This window comes from Trachemys scripta, chromosome 6 (genome assembly GCF_013100865.1).
Source record: "Trachemys scripta elegans isolate TJP31775 chromosome 6, CAS_Tse_1.0, whole genome shotgun sequence".
Classification (NCBI taxonomy): domain Eukaryota; kingdom Metazoa; phylum Chordata; order Testudines; family Emydidae; genus Trachemys; species Trachemys scripta.
Genome location: NC_048303.1, coordinates 66,486,353 through 66,504,984, shown reverse-complemented (window position 1 = coordinate 66,504,984; position 18,632 = coordinate 66,486,353). Strand labels below are relative to the sequence as shown.

Genomic DNA, 18,632 nt, shown 5'->3' with positions numbered 1-18,632 from the left:
TGAAGAACTTATCAAAATCCATTACTCATCCTAGGCAAATGGGCAAGTAGAATTCTGAAAATTGTACACCCTAGATAATGTAGGATGTAATTTAAGTGTTTCTAGACAAAGTTCTTCCTTAAAATATTGAGCCAAAACTCAATGAAGCAAAGGGAAAGACACCACTTATATAAGGAGCCTCAGCAAATTTCTCTCAGTGCAGTCCATGTAAGGGCTAAGTTGTTTTATAGCTCCTGCCCTCAGAACTGGGAAGGGCTGATTAATTTCTACTCCTGGGGGGCTATGGATCCCCTTATGCTAGGGTTACCATATTTCAGCAAGCAAAAAAGAGGACGGGAGGAGCCCTGCCCTAGCCCCGCCCCTCCCACTTCCCGCCCCCCCAGAACCCCCAACCCTCCCCCCGTTCCTTGTCCCCTGACTGCCCCCTCCTGGGACCCCTGCCCCTATCTAAGCCTCCCTGCCTCTTGTCCCCTGACTGCCCCAACCCTTATCCACACCCCCACCCCCAGACAGACCCCTGGGACTCCCACGTCCCATCCAACCACTCCCCACCCCCTGACAGCCCCCCCCCAGAACTCCCAACCCATCTAAACCCCTCTGCTCCCTGTCCCCTGACTGCTCCGATCCCTCTCCGCACTCCTGCCCCCTGACAGCCCCTCCCAGAACTCCCAACCCATCTAAACCCCTCTGCTCCCTGTCCCCTGACTGCTCCGATCCCTCTCCCCACTCCTGCCCCCTGACAGCTCCCCCCCAGAACTCTCAGCCCCCCACCCCGCTCCTTGTCCCCTGACTGCCCCCTCCTGGGACCCCTGCTCCTAACTGCCCTCCAGAACCCCACCCCCTACCTAAGACTCCCTGTTCCTTGTCCCCTAACTGCCCCCTCCTAAGACCCCCCCAACTGCACCCCAGGACCCTACCCCCTACCTGTACCCTAACTGCCCAAAACTTTCTCCACTCCCCCCAAAAAGCCCCCCCACCGTTTCTTGACTGCCACCTCCAGAACCTTCCTGCCCCCTGGCCCCCTTACCCTGCTGCTCAGAACAGGGTGTTGGGCTCTGTGCGAGCCGGACACGTGGCTGAGCTCCCCAGCACAACAAAACCCGGTCCCTGGCCCTGCACAACAAAACCCGGTCCCTGGCCCAGACCGGGCTGCAGGGGAGAGCTGTCCTTGTATCAGCACAAAGTGCTCTCGCTCCCATTTTGCTACGCTGCATGGCAGAAACCGCTCCCGGTTGCAAAAGGGGAGGGCTGCACTTTGTGCTGATACACTTGCTCAGAATGCAGGGCGGATCCGGCTCCTCTACAGCTGCTCCAGAGTCCAGCCCGGGACTTTCCTGCAGCCCTCCCAGCCGCTCGATCTGCTCTGCCGGGGGAGGGGGGAAATCCCAGACATTGTGAGTGCTTTACAAATTCCCCCCGGACGCTATTTTTAGCACAAAAAGGAGGACATGTCCGGGTAAATCCGGACGAATGGTAACCCTACCTTATGCATCGGGCCCTACCACATTCACAGCCATGTAAAACATCATGGACTGTGAAATCTGGTATTTTGTGTGCTTTTACTGTATACTACACACATTCAGGAGGGAGATCAGCATTTCTCAAATTGGGGGTCCTAGTCCAAAAGGGAGTTGCGGGGTGGGGAGTCACAAGGTTATTTGGGGGTGAGGTGTTACCACCCTTCTGCACTACCTTCAGAGGTGGGTGACTAGAGAGCAGTGATTGAGGGCCCATCTCTGCAGGCAGCAGTGCAGATGTAAAGGTTGCAATATCATACCATGCCATCCTTACTTCTGCACTGCTACTGGCGGCAGCTCTGCGTTCACAGCTGGGCTCCCGGCCAGCAGCTGCTGATCTCCAGCTGCCCAGCTTTGAAGGCAGAGGCAATAAGTTACACTCCACAACGGAGTGTAGAAGCAGACAGACTGGGCACTTTGTGAGACATTCAGACTTATACATGGCTATTAAGAAAAAACATGGTTTAAAGTCAGTAAGTGTCTTAATTTTCTTGGGTCGGAGCAGAGGAAAGGCATTTTCAAATTCAAGTGTTGTTAGAGCAGGAGTTTCACAGGAAAACTTCAGAGTGGACTGAGATGCTTAGCATTTCAATAAGGCCTTTCGTTGGATGGTCTTAAGTTAATTTTCCCCTCTTCCAGGAGCCACATACGGTTCTCAAAGTGCAATACAGAGACACAGGGTCTCTCTTCAATGCCATGTTAACTTGTGCTATAAGCTGAGGTTACCCCTAACTTAAATCCTGTCATCACAAAAAACCCTTAAGTTGAGCTAACTTGTTGGCCCATTGGAGGGTAGAGGCTAAAGCTCAAATGAGCACAACTCATCAGCTGCTACCATGACCAATCTGTGGTATACACAAAAGCTAGCTCCACTCAAATGCTGCTAGTCCTTCAGTGCCTTCCTACAGTTTGTCTCTTCCTTGCCCTGCCCTGCCCATACCAAGAGAGGATAGATGTGTTCACCAACAATTCACTGGAAAAGAATTCATAGAGGGGCATAGCTTACTGCTGTGCAGAGTCATGGGCTCTGTGCCTAGATCTCAGTGGCACACTTGAGTGAGTGTAGCATCAGTGTGGAGTCAGCAGTTTGTGTGTCACTTTGCAGTGTGGCTGCTGTCATTTGTGCTACGCTAATTCACGGGAGGTCATGAAAGTGTAAGTATCTTGCATCGACTGCAAGATATTCCCAATGTGACTTGCCCAAGGCCAAACTGAAAAATCAGTTCTACAGCCAAGACTAGACATCAAACCTCTGATCCTGCGTTTGCTGCATGGGGGTAGATCCCTAGAGCTGCATGCAGCCCTATTGACTTTAGTGAGACTCCATGGGGTGGGTGGTGGGGGCTAAAGGGGTCTGTCTGCATGGAGAAATGTTCAGGAGCTGGGCTGAAGACAATTTCTAGTCATGCTCTACCCAGAAGGAGAAATAAAAGCTGATAATGAAAAAATGAGGGAAGGGAAGAAGCCTGTTATACATTTTTAAGAATAAAGAACCGAGCAATTAAGCAACTGATCCATCCCTTGTCAGTCAGTCCAAGTGTCTGGTAATCTAAGCTTTAGGGACATCCAGAGCATGGGGTTGAGTCCCTGATCATCTTGGCTAATAGCCACTGATGGACCTATCTCTATGAACTTACCTCATTCTTTTTTGAACCCAGTTATACTTTTGGCCTTCACAACATCTCCTGGCAACTAGTTGACTCTGTGTTGTGTGAAGAAGTACTTCCTTATTCTTGTTTTAAACCTGCTGCCTATTAATTTCATTCAGGGACCCCTGGTTCTTGTGTTATGTGACAGAGTAAAATAACATAGCCCTATTCACTTGCTCCACACCATTCATGATTTTATAGGCCTCTGTCATATCCTCCCTTAGTCATCACTTTTCTAAGCTGAACAGTCCTAGTCTTTTTAATTTCTCCTCAGGTGGAAGCTGTTTCATACCCCTACTCATTTTTGTTGCCCTATCCTGTACCTTTTCATCAGATGATCCCATAGCTCAGTGGTTAGGCCACTCACTTAAGTGGTGGCAGAGCCCTGTTCAAATCCCTACTCATTGGGCAGAGGAGGGACTTGAACTGGGGTGTCCCACATCTCAGGTGAGTACCCTAACCACTGGGCTAAAAGTGATGAAGGGAGAGCGCATCCTCCTCTTCCTCTTTCTTGCAAAAATCGCCTAGGCAACTAACTCCAAGAGAGGGGTTATAGCTGAGCAATGCTTATAGAAAGAGGCATCTCCCTGCAGCCTGGACATGAGTGCTTATCTCAGAGAGGGTAGGATTTAGCACAAACGCCTTGACATCTCCCATTGGCTAGCTTAGGATAGTGCTAGTTAGTTTCTGTGAGTCCTCTATGGAGGCACCTATCTCTGCCCATTCATTGTACTGGGAGCCTACATTCCAAACTCAGGCTTTGTGAATCTCAGTGATTTTTCTAGGCACCTAAAAGTTAAGCATAGTGACACTCATTACTATCACTCTTAAGTACCTTTCTGAACCTAGCCTTTTGTGCTTTCGTAAGCGATAAGATGGCAGGATGTTCTGTGGGTCTCACTTTACTGTCCAGAGTGTTGACATTTCTGAACTATCTTCACTAGTGGTTCTATCAGGGCTTGTCAGCTTATTGTCTCATGCGCCATCTTCATTTTTGTCTCTATATTTTTAGAATATGACCTATGTAAGCTTTCATATTGTACTACAGGGTTCCAGAATACCTTTTCACCCTGCAGATTTGCAAGTATGGTTTAAATACAAAAACCTTATTTATGGAGTTTCAACTTCCAATCTTACCTAGCTTGGGAAATCAACGGAGGGCCACAACAGTTATTCCTATGAACACTTTTCAACCCCTATCACACTGACCTTCATACACATCAATGTTTCACCTGTTAAGACTGCTCTCTTGTTGTACAAAACTACTAACTTTTTAGGTGGGAGGCAGGCGATGCCATGCTGGAATTCATTCAAGATTAATAAGCTATAAACGAATACTGTATGTGCAATGATATCCCTTTATAATAGCAACAATGTTATATTCTCCATTATACATTTGGCTGTAACATTTTTCATCTAATTGAATGACTAACAGGCATTTCTAGGCTAATTTGTTTATTATCATATTGTACATGCAAATCTTTTTTTATAAACTTCCCAGCATCAAAGCATATTTTTTCATTTAGCAAATATCAGCATGTCCATATGAGCATATAAAAGATTACATTAATCTCAAATATAATACATTTTCAGTTCTGTTCTTCCAAACTCCTTTCTAAATCTGAATTCTCCCCCATGATTTGTTTACATAGTATGAGAAAAGTTATTATACAACTAGGATTAGCCTGAAATAAGTGTGTATACTTACCAGGCAGCCCTAAGATTTTTACTTACTATGTGTTTATTATTAAAGGTAAACAATTGTTGATGGTACAAGATTTTTTCTTACATAACAAGTTGTAAAACAGTATGTCAGATGTAGAGAGAACATAGCGGAATTGAGACAATATGGGTTATGGAGTCCAGTAAGCATACAGAATATTTTGTACAGACCAACCTCAACTATTCCTAGCTTTATAAGCTTTTATAATAGGTTTATAAAATACACTTTGTAACAGATCAATAGCACCGTTTAGCTGATTTTGTTTTTTGGAAGTGCTGCCATACTACACTGTTTATAGATCTCTTTAATTAAAGGAAGCAGAGTGCTTAAGCCTATTGCCCATAATTTAACAGGCTTTTAACCTTCACAAGTCAGGATCTCTACATTCTGGTAGTAATTTACTGATCAAATATTTGACCTGGATACTGGTTCTTTAAGTTCATCACCTCTCCAGAAAGCAAGGTCAGGCAAAATAACAAGCCCTCCAACTAATGAGCCGCTTGCCTGAAATCAGCTCCCCAGTGCTAGCCTGTGCACAGGTAATGGCCCTACAGGGTCAAGGAAGGAACTATCCTAACACACAGCAGCAACAGATCATTAGCTGGCTACTAGTCATGGCCCCACAGGTGAGGGAAATTCAGCAGATCTCCAGAGGAATGGATCCACCAGCCACAGGGCCTCACAGTGGTGTAGGGAATATGACCCTCCTGCATAGGCTCCTCAGATTCCCAGTCACCTCATGCCTTAGTTCTGACACATGCCCCTTAAGCCTATCACTTTATAAAATACAAGTCCATAAAATGTGCCCTTTCTGGGCACTATTTCTGCTATGTAAGCAGCACATTATGTACCACACTGCAAGACGGGGTGGTTGAGTAAGAAAGTCAGGGCATGGTGTATGTAATACCAAGCCAGCCCTGAGGTTTGCTTGAGGAAATGTGTATATATATTTGTTATATTTTGTTACTATTCAATGACAGTTCACCATCACCCCAGGAAATGGAGGCGTGTGTAGAGTGTATGATAATATGCAACACTGTATTGTGGTACTTCTGAGAATGAGGCATTAAAATCAGAAATGCTAATAGACTAACACTGTAATATCCCACCTAGGGCTCTGCACTAGCAGGGAAAGGGACTGCATGAGCTGATAGGGCTTTATTATCCACTGCTTTCTAGGAAGGATATTACTGCAGTAGGATGTAGCAGATCCACCAAATAAAGATTTTCATACACCTACAGACACATATGTAACATCTTGACCCATCTCATATTTTACACAGCCTACCAACTGTTCCCCAGCAAACTCCCACTCAACACTTACCAGACCAGCTTTGCTGAGTAGTGCAAGAGAGTTATTTGAAGCTACACACCTGAAGCAGTCAGAACACTCCTCTGATTTGGTATGGCAGATTGGAGCAGAGGCTGTCAGCCATATTAATGGAGCTATATATACCAGGTGTGTGTGGGTGTGGGGGGGATGATGAGAATTTTTTTTTTTTGGTTAAAACAAAAGTTAGGAGCAAGACTCCTCCCCCATATTAGGGACCAGTGCACCAGGAGCTTGCTTTACTCTCTCATAAGTATGTGTGAGAGTAGCTAAGCCATGGTTATTGACAGATTTTGTCTCCCCAGGAAGTGACCAGTGAAGAGGAGGGACTTGAGGTTTTTTTCCCTTTCTCATTGCCCAGGTAATAAAAATAAAGACTTTCATGCAAGCTCACCAATGGCATGGTGGGATAATATGGTGTTCTAGTTATGGGAGTTTACTGGCTGGTGGGTCCTTGGGTTTTTTATTTTGTTGGGCTAATTTATATATATTTAAATTTATGAGCACTTTTTCCCCCCCACCAAAATTACATTTTGGGGACTTTTTTTCCATAGGCACCCTGGTTCTCTCAGGTACTGCAAATGCAATATCACAGGGTGCTGTATAGAACAATGAAATGCAGTGACTGCATAAGACAATATAGAATGCATACTAATTAGAAAGCTCTTTTTAAAACTGACAAACTTTTTTTTAAAAAAGAGATGGTTACCTTCTTGGAAACTTTATTTGTAGAATGTGTACAATAGAAAATAAAACCAAACTAGAGGGAGTGGAATAGCATTAATTCCTTTGCTGGTTACTATATTATTGTGCTATGGTTGTCTCATCTGGTAATCAGACATATGTAATTTTATAGAAACTCCTAGCATTACTGGCTCCTGATTCTAAAGTTTATATTAACCCATATAATTGGTTCTATTTATATTTAGAATGTTTTATTTTCAGAGATTGACTACAGCACACTTACATCCTGATCCTGCAAAGATGTACACACATGTCTCCTTACACACTGTGAGTAGTTCCATTGACTTCAATGGGCCTACCTACACTGGATAAAGTGAAGTGTGTATAAATCTCTTCAGATTCAGGCTTTAATGCTGATATCTCCGATCTGTGTATTTCAAATATGTAAGTTGCTGCACTCTGTTCTCCATATCACCAGTTCAGAGATCTAAGGACTCAAACTGGTGCTATGATCATAGGACATCTGCAGTTCTTAAGCCTACCAGGCTTCTTAATGGTGAAAAAGTTTCCTCCTAGGCGAAGATAGAAACTTAATACTGTTCCAGTCTAAGTGATACTGTGCCTTACATTGTTCAGGTGTGTCCAGGTGGGGGTGGGGCCAAAGCCTGAGTCCGGCCACCCTGGGTTGCAGAGGGGGAGGGGGAATACGGTGACCAGGTAGCAAGTGTGAAAAATCAGGACGGGGTGGGGGGTAATAGGTGCCCATATATGACCTCGAATATAGGACTGTCCCTATAAAATCAGGACATCTGGTAATGGGGAGGGGGCAAAGCCAAAACCTGAGTCCCGCCGCCCCAGGCAGGGGAGGGAGGGGCAAAGCCTGAGTCCCATTGCCCAGGGCTGAAGCTCTCAGTCTTCGGCCCCCACCCCGGATAGTGGGGCTTGGGTTTCGGCTTTGGCCTGATGACCCCATTAAAAAGAGGTTCTGACTATGGACGGTAGGTGAATGAGCCATTGGGGGAGACTAGCCTCTGACCCATCCCCCTCTGCCTGAGGCCCCCTCCCTTCTGTCCCCCCTCCCATGCTGGAGCTGCCGGTCCCCCCATGTGCCCCCATCCCCAGAGCAACGGGTAGTTGGCACAGTTGGAGTGCCCCCAGAACCAGGCCTGGAGGGCCAGGTGGCACGGTCTCAGTGCCCCCAACTCCAGCCCCAGAGTGCCAGGCAGGCAGCGTGATGTGGTCCCAGCGCCCCCAGCCCTGGGCCTTGTGAGCACTGGCCCCAGCCTGCCTGCCTCAGCCTCTCCGCCAGGAAGAGTGGGAAGGGAACTGGAAGCAGGCAGGAGGGGATCTGGAGGCAGAGCACGGGTGGGGCCACACCAGGCTGTTGGGGAGGCACAGCCTCCCCCAGCCTATGATACCTGCCACCTATGGTTATGACCCATTTCGGGGTCCTGACCCACAGTTTGAGAACCCCTGGATTAGGTAGAGGTTTTAAGGCAATCTGTACTTGGCTGAACACTGTCTCCCATGGCCAAGGTGCAAAAGGAGATGCAGGCTTAGCATGAGGATTATTCATGAAAAATAGGCCTTCAGAAAGTTTTAAAAATGTACATATCCTTGTAATATTAAACCCTAATCTTACTTCTCTTATCGGCAACACTGTTCTCAAGCAGTTAGAAACTGCTCTACAACCTCTACTAATCTAGAGTCTGACTTTCAAATTAGAATAGATTTTTCTTGCACCACCTTGAGAACTGGGAACACTATTCCTTTGTCCGACCCACAGCTTATCCTGATAATCAGTCACAACTTCAGTGCTAGGTACAAGAGGTCATGACCTCAGCAAAATAAAACACACTTTAAAAAATGCAAAGTGCTTACTGGTATAAATTGTACATATGGGTTGAGATTGTCAAAAACAGGAGCCTAATGAAATTAGTCTTCTAAATCTATATTTAGGCACCTAAAAACCTGGCTTGATTTTCCACAGGGTTGCGCACCCAACAGTTCCTATGGGCCTCACTCTGAAAATTAACTAATTGTGCTCAAAGAGGAAGACTTGCCTTCTGAAGGAATAGAGTAGAGGGGCATGGAACAAAACTTCAAGAGCTGATGTAAAGCAATTGCCTCCTGCACAGTAGTTATGAGGGAATGAATGGGATACAATGGTTATTGGAGTGTATTGTATCTGGGTCAGACCCAGGCCATTCCCCGCTGCTCATCATACTATGAGTTTTGCCTTAACCTTGGACTTGTCCAAATGCTGCCTACAGTATGATACCTGGAAAGTCACATAAAAATTAATAGGTGTAGTGAGTGAAAAAATTACACCCCTTTTCCATTTGATAGACTTTTGCTCCTGTGTATAAATACACAACTTTCAAATGAGCAGGAACTTGATTCCAATTTTTACATTATAACACAGTAAACTCTTTACATTTTCACAATGTTGGGACCAAATATTACAGATTAACATGGCTATTATAGACGGTTCAAATGGTGATGACACAGTAAAAAGCTCATTCCCACAGGCAAGGTTTCAGAATAAGGTCACAGTAGGAACGATGTTTTTCAGTTCTATTGCACTTGAGACGTTACACACCTCTTAAGAATGACTAAAGCCAAGTCTTCTGTGTGATGAGGTGGGGAAAGGTAAAATTGACAAAGCAGATTTTTAGCACAAAGCATTCAGTGGCAGTTGCTGCCAGTGTCCTTTTGTAAGGGTCACACTGTTTAGAATCCTTTACTTCCTGAACATTATAATATAGCAGGCATTAAAGACCTTTTAATTTAATTTAAAACCTAAGGCAACCCCAGCTATCTTGACTTTCCATGGAAAAGACTATCTTTTAGGGAAGAATTCGCTACAAGTCCTAATCTTCGTTATGCAGCATTGTGCTGTTGCTGCCAAAAGGACTCTGGCAATCTCTCTTGATAAAGAAAACAGAGGGTGCCCTAGGCTGCCACAGGTAATTGGGAAGGCATTATATGGAGGAATCTAGGAAACAGGAGGGGTGGAGAAACCTGCCTAGCTGATCAGAAAAGACCCAGGAAAATCATATGAAAGGTCTACTCAGGAATGTCTTTATAACTGGCCAATCAAGAGCTGATGTTTGCTGGGGGACAAGGCAACTGAAATTGCAGTGGCTTAACCATCTGACAGACCCAAAGGCAACAGCAGATTTGTCAGTACAACTTGCAGCTGAAGCTGGCCAAGGAGCCAGATGCTACCTCTTCCATAGGTCTGTCTGGCAGCCAATTAAGCCCCATGTGTGCCCTATGGGGTCTGATGCCATTAAGGTTGCCAACTTTCTAATTGCACAAAACCAAACACCGTAGCCCCGCCCTTGCCCCAAGGCCCTGCACCCACTCACTACATTCCCCCTCCCTTGGTGGCTTGCTCTTCCCCACCCTCACTCACTTTCACTGGGCAGGGGGTTGGGCTCTAACTGGGGGTGCAGGCTCTGGGGTGGGGCCAGAAATGAGGGGTTAGGGGGTGGGAGGAGACTCCAGGCTGGGGGAAGGGGCAGAGGGATTTAGCATGGGGCTGTGGGTTGAGGCAAGGAGTTAGGGTGTGGGAGTGGGTGAGGGCTTGGGGTGTGGGCTCTGGGGTGGGGCCAGGGATGAGGGGTATGGAGTGCAGGAGGGAGCTCTGGGTTTGGGGGAAGGCTGGGGCAAGGGGTTGGGGCCCGGGCTTATCTCTGGCAGCTCCCGGTCAGTGGAGCAGTGGGTCTAAGGCAGGATCCCTGGGTCTGCGTTGCACCCTGGAAGCGGCCAGCAGGTCTGGCTCCTATACAGGGTAGCCAGGAGGCTCTGCGTGCTGCTCTCGCCCACAGGAACCACCCCCTTAGCTCCCATTGGCCACAGTTCCAGGCCAATGGGGCTGTGGAGTTGGTGCTCAGGGTGGGAGCAGTGCAGTGCCAGGACTGGTAAGGACTAGCCTGCCTTAGCCCTGCAGCAGCATCAACCAGACTTTTAATGGCCCGATTGGCAGTTCTGACCGGAGCTGCCAAGGTCCCTTTTTGACCCGGTGTTCCGGTCAAAAACCGGACACCTGGCAACCCTAGATGCCATGAAAAAGATGGTAGTGGAGAGGGAAGAAAAACAAGCAGAAACTTGGCCTTTCTTAAGATGTAATTTAACATTTGTTAAATGAAACCAGAAATTAAAATGCCTTGGAAGAGTTGAGTCCCTCTGTGTTTGATATTTAAGTGTTGGCAGATTAACACTTTGGGCCTGTAAATTGCAAGGTTGGGTGGGTATAAACTGGGGCAGTTGACATTCACCAGCATGGCAGGCGCTCTGCATCCATCATCTACGTTGTTAAAGAGGAAGAAACAATGATGCTCAGAACTGAGGGGTCTGTTCTCTTTCTGAGGTCCAAACAGAAGGTTAGATTCTAAGCTGCACCCAATGTCGGCTGGGCCCATGCTCAGCTGGACCTTCTTGATGTCATTTAGAGCAGCCTTAGAGCTGACTTAATTTCACTAGACGTTTGTAACTGTGAAGGGCCATTACACCAGATGGGGATCACCAAAGCCTAACATTTCTCCAGCCACACCTATATTCTTTGGCTACGCCCTTCCTACATTAGATGTTCACGATAGCTGGGGCACTCCTTCTGGTCCAGTTTTGTGCTGGCAGACTGGTACAAAGGGGCCATAGGATAATAGAAAATCTAGCTCCCAATCTTTATTAACCTACGTTGAAGCTACATACCTTTATTGAGGGCCAGCGACACCAGCAGCTGCTCTGGTGGCCCCGGCAGCACATCCTGGGCAGCCGGCCAGAGCAGCCGCAATCCGCAGCCCCGGGCAGCAGTCCCTGGCTGGCTGGAGCAGCTGTGGTCCGCTGGCCCTGGCAGCAGTCCGTGGCCCCTGGCAGCTGGTGCCGCTGGCCCTGGGTGCCCCCCAGTAGCGCCCCTGCCTCCCCCAGCCAAGATTTAATCACAGGTATTTTTAATATAAGTTATGGACAGGTCACGGGCTATGAATTTTTGTTTATTGCCTGTGACCTGTCCATGACTTTTACTAAAAACACCCGTGACTAAATCGTAGCCTTAATCATGAACTATGGTGGGTGTGGAAGTTGAGGGAATGTATATTGACAACTCACCATTCATTATTTGGGACTTCCTGAAACTCCAGCTGTACTTGCTCATTAGTGCCAATTACCCACTGCCATGTTGGTCACATGGAGTTCCTATCATTCTGTTTTCCTTTCTTATATCTGCTGCTGTCCTGTAGTGGGTGCTGTGGTATAAAAACCTTCCTGTGCTGTTACCCACTTCCCCTCCTGTTTCCTTTGATTTCTGGATTGAGCTGTTTCTGTTTTATTAACGGTAAGACCTCTATAAACTTACATTGGTATAACTATGTTGCTCAGGGGTGTGAAAAATCTACCCCTGGTTAGACAGAGCTATGTCAACGTCAGGGCTTTTCCTGTTGACATAGCTGCTTTTTGTGGAGGTGGATTAACTATGCAATTTGGTTATTTAGCGTGTGCATACTATGCCGATGGGAGAAGCTCCCCCGTTGGCATGGTAGAGTCTTCACTGAAGCGATACAGCAGTGCAGTGGCATTGGTGCAGCTGCATCGCTGCAGTGTTTTAAGTGTAGACCTTTCCTAAGTGATGCAGTAGGCAGGTAGAGGTGAACAAAAGAGATCTTTATTAAGTATGTAGTGGCCAGTGTTACAGGCTGAGGCTCAGACTTTTATGTGTCAAGCAGACTGGGCCTAACTCCGTCCCTCCTGAAACCTCACCCTCTTTCTCCAATTCCACTCATTATACTAATAAATTTGTTAGTCTCTAAGGTGCCACAAGTACTCCTGTTCTTTCATTATACTACAGTGTTCATAGGGTCTTTTATGGCAGATTCTTGCCAACTTTTTGCCCTTATCCATGCACCATACATGCTGGTTGGCTCTGGTCATTCCTTTCTGCATACCAGCCTGGCTGCACATTCTCAGAGCAAAGAATGCCCTTTCTTTGAGTGCATTTTTGGTTAGCATTTTTTTGCCCCAAGTGCTCTTTTGCACTCAGGGGGATGATCATGGCCCTAATATACACAAACCCATTATAGTGCACTTACATAAAGTAGAAATAAAAATCACCATGTAACAAGCCCACACCTGAATGATTCATTGTTTTCCTGTGCTTTGTAACAATTCAGTGACAAGTGAAGTGTTCCAAAGGATCAGAAATCTTTAAGAGCTTTGGACCGAGTCTTCCACACTTAATTTTGAAGGGATTGGTATTCGTATGGAGCAGGGTGGGGTTTTTTTTTTGTTTTGTTTTTTTGTTTTGTTTTGCATCAGATTCTCACTCTGGCTCTTTGAAATTTAGTTTTGTGCATGCATTTCATGGGCTGCTGATATCCTCTTCCTCTAAGAAGTTCTGCTCTGTTCAGATACTAGAAAAATGAAGGTTTTCCAGATCAGTACATCTCCCCTGTTTGTGGCGGAAAAGCCTCACTGAGGGGTTACTTTCCAGCAGAGGAGGGAATTGGCACAAAATCAAAACTAAACCACATGATACCCTTAGTAACAGGTGGAATCTCAAGAGCGTAAGAGTTAAATTAAGTCCAGTGGCTTCAGAGCCTGAGCATCATCCTGAGCCACAATTCGAAAGCACTGGCTACATAGCTATTTTTAGAGCCCCACTAACTCAAGTCTGTCTTCTCAGGCTGGGAGGGTCACTGTCAAGGGCAGTGTAGACATACCCTAAGTCAGGGGTCGGCAAACTTTTCGGCCTGATGGCCACATCTGGGTATGGAAATTGTATGGTGGGCCATGAATGCTCATGAAATTGGGGGTTGGGTTGGGGTGGAGTTGTGGCCTCTGGGGTAGGGCCAAAAATGAGGAGTTCAGGGTGTGGGAGGGGGCTCTGGGCTGGGGCAGGAGGTTGAGGTTCAGGGGGTGGGGGGTGAGGGCTCCGGCTGGGATGCAGGCTCTGGAGTGGGGATACTGGAGAGTGCTCCAGGCTGCAATTGAGGGGTTTGGAGGGTGGGAGGGGGATGAGGGGTGCAGGCTCCGGGCGGCGCTTACCTCAAGCAGCTCCCAGAAGCAGCGACATGTCCCCTCTCTGGCTCGCAAGGGTCAGGCAGGTGGTTCTGCACACTGCCCCATTTGTAGGTGCCGCCCCTGCAGCTCCCATTGGCCGTGGTTCCAGGCCAATGGGAGCTGTGGGGGCAGTATGCGGAGACCCCTGGCTGCCCCTATGCATAGGAGCTGGAGCGGGGACTTGCCTATGCTTCCGGGAGCCACGCGGAGCCATGGCATGTACAGAGTGGGGCAAGACCCCGACCCTGCTCCTGAGCTGGAGCAGGGCAAGCCCCAGACTCTGCTCCCCAACGGGAGCTCAAGGGCTGGATTAAAATATCTGAAGGGCTGGATATGGCCCCAGGGCCATAGTTTGCCCACCCCTGCCCTAAGTGGTGCCAAAGTCCCAGGTCAATGTCAGGACAAAATCTGCTGGTGGGTGACTTATCAGAGAAGAAACACTATGTGAAAGATTCCTTGCTGCCACGCCTACTGTGTAATGTTCCACTGCATAAGTCAGGCATGCTGGTCATATACAGGTAATTCATGCATCATAAACATCTTAATTATTTGATGTTGAAGATACTAAAGGGGAAATTAAGCAAAGTCTGTACAAACCTCATGCAGCCCCTCACACGCAATACCATGCTGCCTGTATTATGCTGTCATAGATAGACTTCTGCTTACACATATTTGGTTCATACTTGTGATATGTTAGAGATGGTCTCTGGTGTAACTTATCACTGAATCATCCAACATATCTATTGGGACCACGGTTTTATCCTGCACAAATGAAAACATATTTCAGAAAATGGTATCTCCATTCAAGGAAGATGATCAATAGACTCTTGAAATATGGAATGCCTATGCAGCCTGCTCTATCTATAGAAGTTAGAACAAGCTAACCAAAATAAAGGAAAAACCCTACATCAATTCAGGCACTTCTACTGAACTAATTACTGACTGAACACTAACAGTGTTGCTACTGTAACCAAAGGAGAAACCAGGAGTGAGAATGCATTCGTCCTACAGCCACCTCAAGGGGGAAAAAATAGGACAGTAAAATGTTAAGCAGTGGGATGTACCCCTCATCCTACTCCCAGTGGTTGTACCTGTAGGGAGTATTTTTTTCAAGTGAAGATCTGCAAACGCCTCCTCTTAGCCTATTCAGTCAGATCTGCAAAATCAGATAGAAATCCTGCTTCCATTATAACAGGAAGAAATCTGCCAGTGTTTTCAGCATATACACTTATTTTCTTCCAAAGAGCCATGTCTGGGAAAAGGATGGGTGCTTGTGCTTTAAAATTCAACTGCACTTGACCACCAAAACTTTGTTGTACAAATGTAAATAGTTTATACTTTTGAGAAATGGGTAAAATATAGCAAGTACTGTGCATTAGAAAACTTTGCAAAGATGTTTCCCTTTCAGACAATTTACTTTTCTGTTTTAGCATAGATATTTTTATTTAGCAAACCTACCATATGAATAATATTTCATTACCTTTTATTTTAACGTCAACAAAAAACTAATTACTCTGGCTTCTCTCAGTAGCTGAAATAGTGTTTTTTTGTTGTTGCTGTTTTTCAAGGCAAGTTTTGCCAGGCAAAGCAACTTCAAAACAGAGCAAAAGAGGAAGATTGAATGGATTATTAGGGTCTTGGGTAACTACCAGTATTACAAAGTGTAACAAATGCAAATGGCACTGACACATTTCAGCTTCTTTATGTCGTTTCTGTAATATACCAATGCATTATGAAATTCAGGTACTATCAAAATAATTAACAAATATATATTGATGCTGATCAGTTTTCAGTTCATATCAATTATGATCAAAGTAAGATAAAGACCTTGGCCCTGATCCTACAAGCGGATCCATACCCATGTATCTTAACTGGCATCATGGGAGCTCCCCACAGGCAGAGGTGCTGGAACAATTTGTGTAGTGGGGGTGCTGAGTCACTGAACCAAACTGTAAACCCTGTATATGATAGAAACCACTTCAAGCCCAGGTGCACCAGAACCCTCAGCAACTCTAGTTCCAGCACCTATGCACACAGGTGCAGGGATCTGCCCATGGAGATCATTTTACAGGACTGGCTCCTTTATTAGCAAAATCAGGACTCATTAAGTCTATACTGAATGATGGAAAACTAGTTACTCATGAGGTCAAAGCTTCTGGGTTGTACGTATCTATTCATCCATCTAGGTTCTTTACGGTGATGAGTGCCTCCCCAGAGTAAAATCACCCTGCAGTAGAATAGCTTTCTTCAAGTATTTAGAACTTATGTAATTGCAGATTTCCCCCATAAAAACATTTTCTAGCTGCACGGCTTTATAAAGTAATGAATAAATACAATGGCATCTTAAAAAGTTGCGACTACCTTAATCATATTTGATACTAGTCTATCATTTTGTTTTGCTAACATTTACTAAAGAATGAAATGGCAGAAATCAGAATAATTTTGGTTATCATTAAAATACTGTGTATAAACTGTTAGAGTAAGGCATTCTCAACACGAACTTGAGGAACATATAGTTTCATGGCCACTAGAACTAATATTTCAATTTCTTACCAGGATTAGTGGAATGTTTTTGCATATAAATCTCTATAGTATGTTCTCCTTGTAAACACTTTATAAATATTACTGATAAAAAGCTCAACATTTCAAATGTCATTTTAAAAGCATTGGCTTGACATCAGTTCCCATTCATTTACTGTGGGATTATGATTTGGAAAGGAAACAGTTTCAAATAAATGATCTCTAGAAGATGCCTACTTCTGTAAAACAAAACTAAATGGTATTCATTTCAAACGTCACCTCTAAACACTCTCTAAAGGTATATGAAGTGTATGCATTTATGTAAGTAGTATTTACTCACTCTCATGTTTCACTTGTTGGTATTACGGCAAATAACACTGTATCCATGACATGCCTGATGCGACAATTTACTATTTTCATAAGCAGTCACATGCATTGAAGTTAGGACCACCAGCTGGTGCATTTTGCACTCCAAAGCAGAGCCATCAGAGAGGCCAGGCTTACAAATCTTTCTTGCTGAATGGCAAGATAGTTGGTGCATGAAATGACAGATCTCAGCTGAAAGAAGAAAGCAGATGACCTAAGGCTTCTCTTCTGATGCTGCTTCTCCTTCCTGAGTAGGTTTCTCTTCAGGTTCACTGTCTTGCACTGGAGATGGATTACGGCTGGGCTTATTGCTGTCGTGGCTGCTGTGACCACTTGCACTCCCAAGACGAGTTGATGCCACAACAGCTTTCACCGCAGCCTGACAAAGAGAGGCAATTTCAATAAAATCCATGGCATAGAACACCACCCCAGTCTCATACGAAGAGGGGTACACTACATTAGTACATTTAGCTAGTAAAATGAATTATTAAATTATTTCAAATGTTATGACATTTGAAACAGACACTATTTCTGAAGTCTAAATCTCGACTAGCATTAATAGAAAAAAAATTTCAGATGTTTCTGAACCTAATTTAAAAATAAAATATACCTATCCACATGAGAGGACAAAAACCAAACTTGTGTTTTTCCCATAAGTATATTCACACTGATTATTTCACAAAATATGCCCCAGGTGAAGTGGCTGCTATTATTATTAATTATTATTTATGTTTATTATAGTAATGTCCAAAACCTGCTAGGTTCTGTATAGATACATAGAAAGACTCTGGCACAGATCCTTGCTGGTGTAAATTGTCACTGCTCCAATTTACACCAGTTAGGATCTGTCCATTGATCCCTGCCCGGTAAAGTGGATATTCTTAAAAAGCAAAAACGTATGTACGGGGACAAGTGGATACTTGACCCAGTGAAGGAGGCAGCAGCCATGGAGGGATTTAAAATGTGGGATGACTTGCTCAGATTGATGGACTAGAAACAGAATATATTACCTGGTAAAATGATGCAAATTAAAGGTAAGTGTCATGACCTTTACTTTTGGTTCTACTAGTGTGTATACAAGAAGCAGTTCTGATCTACTGTGCTGGAATGAACATCAGGGTTAATTCTGAAGTTTTACAGTATTATAATTATTTTATAAACATATGGCTTTAGACAGACAAAGAAAAACTAAATAAGTCCTTACATTGGTCTTATATACAGGAGGTGGAGGTAATTTGATATGTATCATTACTTGTATAATTGTAGCCACATATGTATTATTGTATATACACTTATTGATTCAGTACCTAGATTAATATTTCATCTTTAGTGTTTTTGGAGAGAGATTTAGTTTTCATGCTATTAGCGATTTGGTAATTTTGTTCCTGATGGAAAAACAGTAAAGAAATAAACTTATAAAAAAACATAGTTCTAATTAATCTCAAGTCTTGGGTTTTTTTAAAAATGTGTCTAGTTCAGGAGTTGGCAACCGATGGCACGCGTGCCAAAGATGGCACGCGAGCCGATTTTTAATGGCTCTGCACGGAGCAGAACATGCTGCTAGGAGCCTCATGGTAAGGGGTCCAGGACTGGGGGGGTTGGATAAGGGGTGGGGGCAGTCAGGGGACAGGGTAGGTTGGATAGGGGATGGGATCCCGGGCAGGGTGGTTAGGGGCGGGGGGGTCTCTGGAGGGGGCAGTCAGCGAGCAGGGGGGGTTCGATGGGGCATGGGAATCCCAGGGTCTGTCAGGGGGCGGGGAGTAAGGAGGGTCCTGGGGGGG

At 45.2% G+C, this 18,632-nt stretch overlaps 1 protein-coding gene across 1 annotated transcript in view; it reads right to left on the bottom strand.

The window, feature by feature from the left end:
- Window positions 1-14,428: 14,428 nt before the first annotated feature.
- CAMK4 (calcium/calmodulin dependent protein kinase IV) overlaps window positions 14,429-18,632 on the bottom strand; it is a 173,393-nt gene continuing 169,189 nt past the window's right edge. The window contains exon 11 of the mRNA XM_034774150.1: window positions 14,429-17,230. Coding sequence (XP_034630041.1) covers window positions 17,066-17,230 — 165 coding nt within the window. The 3' untranslated portion in view covers window positions 14,429-17,065. The remainder of the gene's footprint in view (window positions 17,231-18,632) is intronic.